A 12,057-nucleotide genomic window follows, 5' to 3' on the forward strand; every position below is an offset into this window, starting at 1 on the left:
TCTACATTTTAGTCCAGCAGCTCATCATAATGACTCACAACAGCCTAAAAACAGCATTATTGGTTGCTGTAATAATTTCTGCTTACTAAACAGGCTACGGAGAAATGATTTTTTTTTTTTTCAGTTTACATGCTAGGCAAGTGGGTTCTATTTTAAGACATATTGGATTTGGGACTTTGTGACATGCTGATGGGTCCCAAACCTCCAACCATAAAATCACAATACTTCATCAAAATCACTATATTTTACATGTCTCGTTTAAGAATTCACTAAAAATACAGATTTTTCAGCAACTACATTCTGTAAAAGACTCTAAATTACAAACTAATCAGTGCAACCATGAAGTCATTAGTGACTCAGCTGCAAACGAAAGTATTGCAGCAAAAATTCAAGGACTTTCCAGCTGAACTGCAGGTTGTGCATACACAGAGCGCAGTTTATGAATCAAATTTAGGTAAGTGATTAAATATTTATAGTATGTGGAGTCACCTTTCTTTTCAAGCATTTGTAAAACTGGTGGGTGAAAAACGGTTAGATATGACGGTTTTTTTTCCAGTTTTTGTAAAATAAGAAGTCAAATAAAATAAACTTGTTCTTTTCTTTGACTTCTTATTTTTGTTTTTTGGCTGCACAAAAGATTGTCCTCATTTGTCTCTGATTCTAGCCTTAGTCGTTCTGTTTCCGTAGAGGTGCAGGACTTTATTTTTCTGTAAAAAATGAAGTCCACAGTGAAAGAGAAAATGCACAGAAAAAGCAGATTAAAATGCAGATGACAAAAAAAAATTAATAGAAAATTCCACATTTTTGTTATTCATTGAATTTTGCTTAATTTGTGAAAAAGCGAAACATCCTTGGAGCATGCAGAGAATAGTCTAGTAGTTTCCTGGCCAGCTGCTGGCCTGCTTTTTGGAGCAGATGGTGAGAAATAAAGTGAAGAACCTCTGTTCCAGTCTAATCTTAGGCTGCTCCTTCGCTGCCTCTTCCTCTGTTAACGAAGGGGAATCTAATCCAAGTGGTTTCTGAATCCAGGCATGGCACAGAACCAACTAACAAGATTACAGATGCTGCAACTGGAAGTGTCTGTGCTTAATAGGAGAACTTGTAAAAATAATGTTCTTCTGAGTATTTATTTTAGCTAAATTTTTAAATATTGGGTTGTCTGGAAGGAGATATGTGCCTATGTTTATGTGAGGAAACGGTAAATAGCATAAGTTTTTAAATATATAGTTTTACTACCAACAAAGACTAGTGGAACAATGTCATTCATTCATGGGTATTGGTCTTTGTCATTGATACAATACATTTTTTTTTAAAAATCTCAGTAAAATCTCAAAATCTGGCATTACACCTGTCTTTAATCCCTTCAGAAGAGGATAGAAAAAGGTCCGAGTCACATTACCCTATAAAATATCATAGAAAGACCACACAGGCAGCGGACAAAAGAGTGACATCACATGTACTGTACATTAAATGCAGTCACTGGTAATCTCAGTGCATTTAAAGAGCACCACATATGTGAGCCGTTAAAAGGGCTTAAAGCTTTAAAGCAGCAATTATATTCACAGCCTGAAGAAGTTGGCCGGCAGCATCCTTAAGCATCCTTCCTCAGGACAAATCACCAAATCATCACGAGCCACACAACATGAAAAGTGTTTGTCCACTCTCTATGTTTCATGTTACCTCATGGTGTAACCACTGCGTCCTCTTTATTTATAACACCGAAGAAGACACACTGAGCTTGCCTTTTTGAAAACACTCCAGTACATACAGTTCTCACTTTTGCTCATTAGATTACATTCTCACATATCTCCTGTCTCTACATGTGTCCATCACCCTGCAGCAACAGTGTGGCTGAAAGCTGCCGAGACCTGTAAATTATAATATTTAAAGGGCTATTAAGAGCACATGTTGCCTGCTCTGTGGAGTACTCAATGGACAATGAGGGGCTCCTTGGTGCAAAATAAATCAATTACAGTGTGAAAATTGCAATTATGATAAAAGAAAATAAATTGTGGATGAGTAAATAATAGACTGTAGAACGCTGAAAACATAAAATCCCTCCAACAGGTAGAAAGGAGGCTTTTAGGACAGGGGCCTGCATGAAATTACCATAATTGTCAAGCAACAACAGGAGTGGAGAACTGAGGATTGAAAGAACATCCACAGTGAGAGGATGGAGCACAGTCTGCGGCAACACAGTGTGAAGGAGGTGTGGAGTGGGATGAGAAAGACAGCCAGGCCAAATGGCTGAGTGGACCAGTGATACAGTGAACGAGTTAAAACATGTTTTCGGCCAGTTTGACACAGGGACACGAGGACAGCTCATCCCTCCACCGCTGACAGTCCAACCTATCCCACACACACTGACCGCCTTCATGTTAGCTGCAGATGACAGTGTAGCTGATTACCCTGCAGCCCCTGTTGATCCTTCATCGCTTTAAAGGTCAACTGTGCAGCCCCTGCCCAAGCCCCCAGCATCCCTGATAGCATCACTTAAGCTGGGATTACGCTCCTTTGCAGACCCGTAGACGCACAGCTGCCAATACCACAGATGTGTAGTTCTTCTAAATTGTGCTATTTTCTGCTCCACTTAAAAGACATGTTTCATTCATGCGCCATGAATCTGACTTCACATGTTCCATACATGCACTTCCCTGCCTTTGCAGCATAGATGTCATGTGGACACAAATTTTGGGATGCAGAAGGGTTTGCACTGACTCTTAAAGCAATTTGCATCCCTTGGACTTGATTATTATTGCGCTGATATTGTGCAGTCTAAATGAGGCTTACAACTAAATCCAGGACCCAGTTAGATCAGCACAAAGCCTGGAAACAAGCCTCAGTAGCTAGCCTGGCTGTGTGCAAAGGTAATTAAGTGATTTCACAAACAAGATACATATCTTATGTATCTTAATGAGCTTTAGAGGCACCAGCAGGCAGATTCTGTTATCGCTGGAGTAGGGCTGCTGGGCGATATATGGGATTCATTTGATTAATTCCAATTTTTCTTTTTGTAAGGTATCAAGATATGTACTTATGATGCATTCTCCCAATAACACCAAAAATTGCAGTCAGAAATAGTTCTCTGGAGTAATGGCATCAGTGTAAACTGGCCAGTAAAGCATACTTAAAATAGGTTAGGGAGTTTTGGGTGTTTTTTTTGGCATCACTGGGCATAAATTCCATAATAACTTTTGAGCATATTATAAGTGGAGGAAGCTGGACTTCTGTACCTCCTCTTGGCTCCATTTCCAGGCTTCAGGCTGTAGTCTGTGATGAGAAATTTTGGCCAATCGCAGGTCTTTTCAGACCAGAACAGGTGAGATAATAAATAGAGCAACAAAGTCCTCTTTGGGGAAAGGATGTAGCGGCTGAATGAATTACACAGAAGACTTGGATTCAAAAGAGTAAAGTTCAAGTGCTGTGGAAAGCAAGAGATGAAAGCTAACTTTTGGTTTGACTATATTTTGTGTTTGAATAGCATGCATATGCCTGTGCACGTCTGGGATTCATTTAGGACAGAGAGGGTAGAGCTGCAGAAGGAGAGCTGTATTTTTAAATTCTGGCATGCTTTTGTGTGTCTTTTCCAGATTTCTGCCTCCTGCAGCTTTAAATTACTCTTTTTTTTCAGTGAACACCAAACAGACCTTCATGTTTTGTAAAGTTTATAAAAAGTCTGTTCAGACTAAAAGTGGCAGCTCAACAATCCTCATCCAGCCCCATGGACGTAAGCACACAGTGGAATAGGAGCAATATGTGTCCTTTTTAGAATTCAGATGCTAACTCCCATCACAGTTTCTCCTGAAAGGCATAACATAACATTAGTTGCCTCATTCTCTAGTCCCACCTGTATGAAAAGGCAGGGCAGCACTGTCAGTAAATTCCAGAAGGCGTTTTATATCAACAAAGAAATGGTAACCTGGGAAAAAATTGAGCTGCTGAGAAACATCTGTCCAAAGTATGAACTACTATGCCACAAATATTTTGTGGAGGTAGTATTGCCCTGCTAATATGTCATTTTGTGTTGAACAACTGTTCCTATTGTTGTGCTTTAATTTGTGCAAAGAAAAACATCATGTAACAACTGTAAAAGGATAAGTAGCCTCGCTAGTGGCATCGGTCAGCGCTAAACATTTACTGGTGTAGTAGCTGGGAAAGACTATTAGTTTTCATAAATAAAACTAGCTTTAAATCATGCATTTTTTCTCAGGTTTGTGTAGAGAGAAGTGCGGAAAATTGAAATTTTGAAATGTCTTCAGAGATTTTTTTATTGTCTTTAAACTATATAGAATAACAGGCAGAGCCAGACTAGCTGATTTCTGTTGTTTCCAGTCTTTTGTCCAAGCTAAGCTAGGTTAAGGTGTAGCCTGAGAGTCTCATCCAGCTCTCCTTGAGAAAGAAAATAATCATATTTCTCAAAATGTTTAACTATTAATTTCATTTGAATTTAATGATGGTCCCTCCACTGCAGAAAACCCTCTGCACCATTCTGCTATCGAAACCAGGATGCTCCAGTGCTTTTGTAGGCCAGCAGCACTGACCTCTCACATGATAAAGAACTTTAAGAGACTGCTACTGCAGCATCTCAGACCCCACTCTTTGGTGAATTCTCACTAATTTAGATAAAAGGAAAATATACTGAAAGCACAGACAACACCGTAGTCAATGGAGATAACCTCTGACTTTGGGCTTTGGGCACTCTTTCTGCCAGCACCCATCATACTGTACGATATTTCCTGTCAAAATGGCCCAAGTCTCATTTCACTAGCAGGGTAATGAAGCAGGCAACTTGCACTGACTCTGCAAACTGTCTTGGGCTACCTTTTGCACTGCAACAATCAGCATTTTTCTCAGGAAACTCTGAGAACATTACCTACTGCATCCACCCCTTAAACAAATTATCATGAGCACACTGAGAGTCGGACAGTGCATGTACTGTAGTTACGTGAGGTGATGAAGCCTTCATCTATTAAGAACTGTGAATTATGCATTGACTAATTGCAAAATTAAACCTGAACATCTGCACTGCTATAGATAATGTAAATATATGGACTATGCACGGATCGTAATCTACATATTGTGTTTTCATTTGTCTGCTCTTGATGTTCTGCTGCTGCTTAATGTTGCTGTTTTGCATACACTAATGTAGAAGCAACATTTTCATTATGCATAATAAATTATACACAGTAATACATACACAATTGTTTTTAAAAGTGGAAAATGCATCTATAAAATCTCTGTTCATTAAATATATTCTGACCTGCAGGCAGTTTTTCTTTACTTGAGAATATTGCAGCTCTGACAACAAACATTTCCATCCAGAAATAAATCAAAGTATAATTTGATTTCATCTAATAATTTGTATCAAAATGTGCATGTACATTCTTACTCTATGGTCTAATCTGTCATGAGCATGGAGTACAATTTAGCAGCTACATGTGGCTCACTTCATCTTGATTCTGAATTTCATCTAGGGTGCTTAAATGAAAGCACCAGCTGACAGAAGAAACTGGCAGGCGTTACTGTGAATCCACTCCTTGGGGAATCTTTTCTTTTGCTCCGACCACAAATGAACTGACATCTAAGGGAAGAAAAAGAGCCTCGTGCTCTACCAAAGATCGTGACTGGAGAGGGAGGGGGGTATTTTTATGACAACTGGAGGCCTCCCAGGACATTTAACTGGTGCTGCTCACTGTGTGTATCCAGCCTCAGTGGTAAGTAGAGCACCAGCACATGGTGCAGTTAAGTTGAGTCCTGCATCAAAGAGATTTTGCAAATTCTGCTCTCAGCACATTGGATGAGTTGTTGAAAAATGTCAAGAATCAACAATCAATTCCATCAATATGCCATTCAGTCAATATTAATCTGTCCATTAATTAATCACCGGAGTCACAGCTGTGGCATTCATTCTCTCATTAACCTACTTCATCCAGCATAATGGGAACTTTCACTAGTCACTCACTACCTCCCTAATTATGTATCATTTTGTTTAATATATACAAGAGTGAAAGTGTAAAAATGACACATTTTAGTTTAATGGGGGTTTTTGTGTGGGACCAATTCTTGGCCGGGAATAATGACTTACTGGAGATTCCGCCAGTTGACTGGCAAACCTCGAGGTGACAGCAAGACTCTGGGAAATACGTGTTAATTAGTGAGCTTTATACGGTGTTGGTAGGCGGCTTTTTATTCCCTGTAGACAACTGTTTACTTCTGGTCCTCCAATCTTTCCACTAAGCTTAGCTAATGGCTTTCCTAAAATTTTCAGCAAGAAAGTATAAAAGCATATTATCCATAATCTCTTTCAAAATTAAACCATTCTGTTAATGACAGAAAAACACAAAAGTTTGAACTTACCTGCAACCGAATTTGGACGAGGCATCGCAAGGGAGGAAGTGCTGTGTATGTGGTGCTGTGGCAGCGGTCTTTTGGGTGCTGGCGGAGTCCTGGGCTCCATGATGTCAGTTCTAGGTAAGGCCTCATCTGGTTGGACTGTCAGATTGTCCCTGGTTGGCCCAGGATGGCGGTCCTCGCTTGCATGGCCCATTGCACCAGCACTGCTCCCAGGGCCTTCGTCCTTAGTCAGAACCTCACTGGAAGCGCTGCGCTCCTCATTCTCAGACGAACTAGTGATGGTTGCTGAGCAGTGCAAAGGAAATATTTAAAAAAGAAAACTAAATCCTATTTCTAAAGAACATCTGGCACACAATTGTCAACTTGCTCTTTTTTTTTTAAACTGACTAAAGAACCAAAACCAAGCAACAGTCTCAAATTCAAAACATATTTACTCAGTCAACAATAAAACACAACTATCTGTTCTCACACATACACTCAAAACTCATCAGTCAGTGAGTTTTATTGTAGTTGATGCGCCCCTTGGCTTTTTGTATTCAACTATAAATAAAAACTCTATTTAAGGAGAAAAAAGTGTCCTATTTTGGGAGAATCAGACCCATAAGCAACAAAGACAGCAGTGTCCCAGTTTTGACAGGAGGGAGCTGAAGCCTTAAGGCTGAAGTGGCACAGACAACATAGAGAAGCTCGCTGTGGGGTAGGGGTGCACATTTGACAGTGACTTACAACTGTTGCATCTAACTTCCTATCAGCATCTAGGAAGCAATTTAGAGATGAATCGTGTTTGGGTTTTCTGATAAGGCGAATGGTTTCATATCATGATAAATGGGCCAGCGATGTTTGTTCTCTCAGTCTTTTAAATTCTAGTGATGTGTGGCTAGGCATTTTCATTGAAAATGCTTCACCTAGTGTAAAAAAAACAATCTGAACTTATATAATGTGGACATGAGTCATTCTAAAACTTGGACGGGATTTCCAAAAGATAAACAGCAGCAGCTCTCACCAATAATTCCACTATCCTTGCTCTCCAGGGTTGAGGTGGGGCTTTGAGATGGAGGCCCAGGGCTGCACCCAGCAGTGAGTCCAGGAGTAGGACAAGGCGCAGGGCTGGATGCAGGGCTGGACAGGGTTCCACTGGGGCTGATGCTCGAGCCACAGTGGGGAGAAGGTAAGGGTAAAGGCTGGGGCAAAGACTGGCCTCCAGCACTGGTGCTCAAGGTGGAAGAGGGGCTCTCTGAACAGGGAGAGGCAGTGCTGCAGGTCAGAGTGGAGCTGGGACTCCCCCCCTGGGCGGAGGTGTCACACTGAAACCAGAAGGCAGAGTGACAAGAAATTAGGACATACATGAAGACAAGGGAAAGCTTTGTGAAATACAAGAGTAAAATCAATGAACAATATTTAGGTGGATTTCTTCTGTCTAAAAAGTATAGGGAGTTAGCAGTGTCACTTGCCACTCCTTCAACATTTCTTCACTCTGCGTGACAGTGTTTGCCTTCATGCACACTGTTTTGTGTGATTATGACTGAGTATGTCTAAGTGTGCATGCAGACAGGAATTGAAAGGATAATTCCAGTTATTTTCATCCTGGCTGTCATTTTCACCATTTTTTCAAAAACAATGGCTGGTTGTGCTCAAAACTAAATCAATTACTGTAGAGCGTCACTGTAAAAGTCAGCGTGCACAGACACGATTTCACAAAGATAAAATGAACTGGGAGTATTTTTACAGGTTACTGGGTGTATAAATACCATGTACTTAGAAACACTACACCAAAAATCCAATTAATACAACAGCACTGTCTGAATGATGGGACTAGTCAGAATTACACACCTAATGCCATTACATGTTCAAATTTCAGTAAATGGCAAATCTGACATTGGATGAATGTACAATTACAGTGTATGTTGCTGTGTTCAAACAACATAAAGCAGTTGCTTTTTGGAGTTAATACTGCCTGTGTTTTGGATAGCACCTTGGAGAAAAGGCATGTAAAGCAAAATACAAAGTCATTTTGAGCACAATAAGTCTATTATGGGGGGAAAATCTGCAGAGCTAAGAGCCAGGAGGAAAAAAAAGTAGAGATTATTTTTCAAAAACAGTTACCATGGCTCGATCTGAGCAGAACTGCATCTATTGAAAAAGGTCCTTGAACTCGCAAGACCACTTTTCAAGAGTAAAGAAAATATATACGGGCGTATACACAACACTAGTACATACTGCTAGAATTGCTTTGCGATAAATTACATTTTATGGAGCTTATTCTGTTTTCATTTTGTTGTCTTCACTGTTGTCTGTGCTCTTGTTGCGTTACTGTCTGTTACGTTCTTTGTTTTTTTCACATATGTTACAAGTATCTTAATGTATGTGATCTATTCTTGTCTCTTAAAGGATATCTATTCATTTGAAAATATTTTTATTTAACATGTGTATATATTAATGCGAATGGTAATGCCTTTTACCAATAAAAGCAATGAAATGTGAGCTGTTAAAACAAATCTCTCAGATCTTGTGCTTTTTAAAAAATATTTCTTATCCTTTTACTTGATCACGTGCATTTTAGACCTCTTCATTACTGATGCAACATTTCTGCAACATAGAGACCATAGGGAGACAAGGCAACGGAGTTTGAACAGCTCACTGTTATTCCCTTTATACCAAAGCCTCATCTATCTTAGCCAGGACAACCCACATTCCTCATATGAGCCTTGCTATCTCTGTGAAACTGACTGAATCTGGAGCTCAGGTGGTGGAATGAGGCTGAGAAAATGGGCCAAGGCTGAGCAATGCAAAGGCATAGAGATGGAGCGACATAAGCACGATGCAATTCGGTACAATAACTCTGCATGAGGAGTCAAACTAATAGGATACTGAGTGTAAAAATGAAACCCTGTGGACGCATAGCAACACCATTAATAATGCTCCTTCATATATAGATGTATATATTTGAAAAAGGGGATTCGAGTGGTCAAATCACATAGAGTACTTAACACATATTTTGACTGCATATAACTGCATTTTAAATAACAATCAACTTTAATGAATGATATTTAAATGTTCAAAAAAGACCTGAGACCCTGCAGGCAATCTAAAATCTACAAAAAGAAGATTGTTTCATAAAGCATCCATCATGACAGCAAGGATCCAACAAATCAATACGCTGTCCTACCTTCTTTTCCCTCCTGTCCTCCATAGGAGAGCTAGCAGTGCCGGGCGTTGCTTCTCCCAATAAGAAGCATAGTCTGGTCATCAGTTCCTGGGTAGAGAGGGAGGAGCCAGGAGGGGGCTCCACGTGGAGGTCTGGAAGACACACACATTCAGGGCAGAGGGATTAAGAAGAAAATGGAAACACGGCGGGCCAAATGAAACCGCCATCAAACTGATGCTCCCGTTTCAGCTGAGCTTGCTCGTGGGGTTCCCACCCAGCAGCATCGGCAGTGAACTGCAAGAAATGCCTGCATCCACAGGTCAGCACAGCCCCAGCTGCACTGATTATGAATGCACAGACAGTGGCTTTCCAGTCCCTGGTTGAGGCAGCAGCAAGAGGTTGTGTGAGGTTGTGAGTTCGCCCGTGCACACGCCTGCCAGGTGCTCTCGGTTAAGAGACGGATTGTGAATTTCAATGAGCCCTGTGTCGACTCCGGAGCAGAAAGGAGTGCCTTGGCTCTGCCTTCACTATTGCTCCTGGAGAGATTGGCTGACACAGGCCATGTGCTGCATTCATTTATGACTATTTAAGGTTCCCTGATGCTGTGACCTCCAACCCCTGCTCCTGTAAGGTCCAAGCTCACCTCAGCAAAGTGAGCCTTAAACAGTTTTCCCATGTCTGCGCTGCTCCCAGCTGAGCAATGCATTCCTCCATTCTGACACCTCAAGTATGTAACGTTATCAGCTGAGTAACGTGCATATTGAGTAGGCATATAAACAGGATGACAGGACATCACGGATTACAGGAACAGCTCACTCCTCCTCACAAACATCTTTTCGTTTAGACACCACATTCATTTCGCACTCCCTCCGCTGACTCTTTCTCATTCTGTCTTGCTGGCTCACGCTCTCCCTTTAAAAGGTACTGCATCACATCGCTCTTACATTCAACCCACTTGTGCGCCAAACACAAGCCCAGCCTTGAGAGTATCAAGGTCAGTTTTGAGAGACGAGCTTGGTCATTCTTGTTTTGTAAGGTGCTCCAGTTACAGCCTTTGTCAGTACTCTTTTCACAGCTTGAAAATCTGCTGAAGACTTGGGTAGGATGTGTATTTCAGCGAGGGGGAGGAGAGAAAACTTTGCATTTAGTCAGCAGAGCACTGAGATCCAATCTGGAGTAACATGAGGACACTGAATGTCCAGTACTATTCATCAAACCACCTAGCAGTTGCCATTGGAAACGGGAAGCTGAGAGGTGCCTGGCAACCGGGATGGAAGATGTCTCATAAAATCTGTTTAGCCTAAGGGTAGACCTCTGGTCAAAAGCACAAAGAAAGCTGGCAAAGATGTGGGTATTTACACCGCTATGGCTTTAATCTAAGCTTTAACTGCACAACTAACATTCAGAGAAGTCGGGGCAAGGACTCGGGAGAAACTGTGATAAAACAAATCGACTCTCAATGATACACTGCACAGTACACAGACATTCTACAGTCTACATACACCTGAAGGGAGAAAAACTTAATTCCAACCTTCCAAGACGTAATTAAAATACACACACATGTTCACTTTCTGTTAAATTTAACATCATTCATCCTCTCACCTCTGCTCCATTCTCATTCTAATTCAGCCTCACTGATCAATACCAGGAAAAACAGACACGATGCTAAATACACGCCCACATGCTCCTGTTCTCACCTCTGTGGTCTGCTTTGCCACGGCACGAGGCAAAGACAAGAGGTTCTCTCGCACTGGAAGAGCCATCCACATACTCCAGCTTCCTTACCCGTCCTTTGGCCACAGCAAAGAAGCAGAAGGGAGAGGGAGGGAGAGCAGGCAGGGTGGGAGGGAGGGAGGATTGAGGGTGGAGATAGGGAGGGATATGAAAGAAAGTGAGTGAGAGAGAGGGAGAATGAGAGAGATTAAGCCTCCCCAGATGAGATCTGTGGTGCAGAATTTGAATTGTGTCCCAGGAGAACGGAGTAGAATGTACAGAGTGTGAGCCATGTATGCAAACAGTACTATATTTACCGTACCGTGGGCATTTATGTATAATATATCACCACTGCCAATGTTTGTGTGTGAGAGTGTGTGTGTGTGTGTGTGTGATGGTAAGGACAGCGGTGCACTCTGTGTGTGGGTGTGTCTCAATTTATGCAACAACATCTTAGGGTTCGTGGAAGCGCAGATTCTTTAGGACTGAAGATCATTCAAGGATGAGATGTTTGAAAACACTGACATGAACTGATTTTTTTACACTCAAGGTTATTCAGTGATTGAATCGTGCCTGTGGATAGACTTGGGAGCGCCTTGCGATCTAACATCTAACGTACTTATTAAGGTTCGATTTTGCATGACTGCCAAAGAAACAAAAGCCCTGGCACTACATATTTTTCCTTGCTGTAATTTTTCTCGTCATATTTGTTCAGTGGACTGGGAAAAAACAAGGCAGTGCTGCATGCAATGAAAGGTAATAGCACCTTTTTCTGAATGGCTGTAATTGCTGCAGACACTGCCATCTAGTGCTACTTTTCAGGTGAGGCAATCCGGGTAAAGATG

General features: G+C 41.3%; 1 protein-coding gene across 1 annotated transcript in view; it reads right to left on the reverse strand.

Moving 5' to 3' along the window:
- LOC110952088 (protein TANC1-like) overlaps positions 1–12,057 on the reverse strand; it is a 40,910-nt gene that overhangs the window by 25,509 nt on the left and 3,344 nt on the right. The window contains exons 4-7 of the mRNA XM_051937437.1: positions 11,197–11,289; positions 9,521–9,651; positions 7,358–7,658; positions 6,358–6,639 (exon numbers count right to left, since the gene is read on the reverse strand). Of these exons, the coding sequence (XP_051793397.1) occupies positions 6,358–6,639; positions 7,358–7,658; positions 9,521–9,651; positions 11,197–11,289 (807 nt within the window). The remainder of the gene's footprint in view (positions 1–6,357; positions 6,640–7,357; positions 7,659–9,520; positions 9,652–11,196; positions 11,290–12,057) is intronic.

Source organism: Acanthochromis polyacanthus, chromosome 2 (assembly GCF_021347895.1).
Source record: "Acanthochromis polyacanthus isolate Apoly-LR-REF ecotype Palm Island chromosome 2, KAUST_Apoly_ChrSc, whole genome shotgun sequence".
NCBI classification, from domain to species: domain Eukaryota; kingdom Metazoa; phylum Chordata; class Actinopteri; family Pomacentridae; genus Acanthochromis; species Acanthochromis polyacanthus.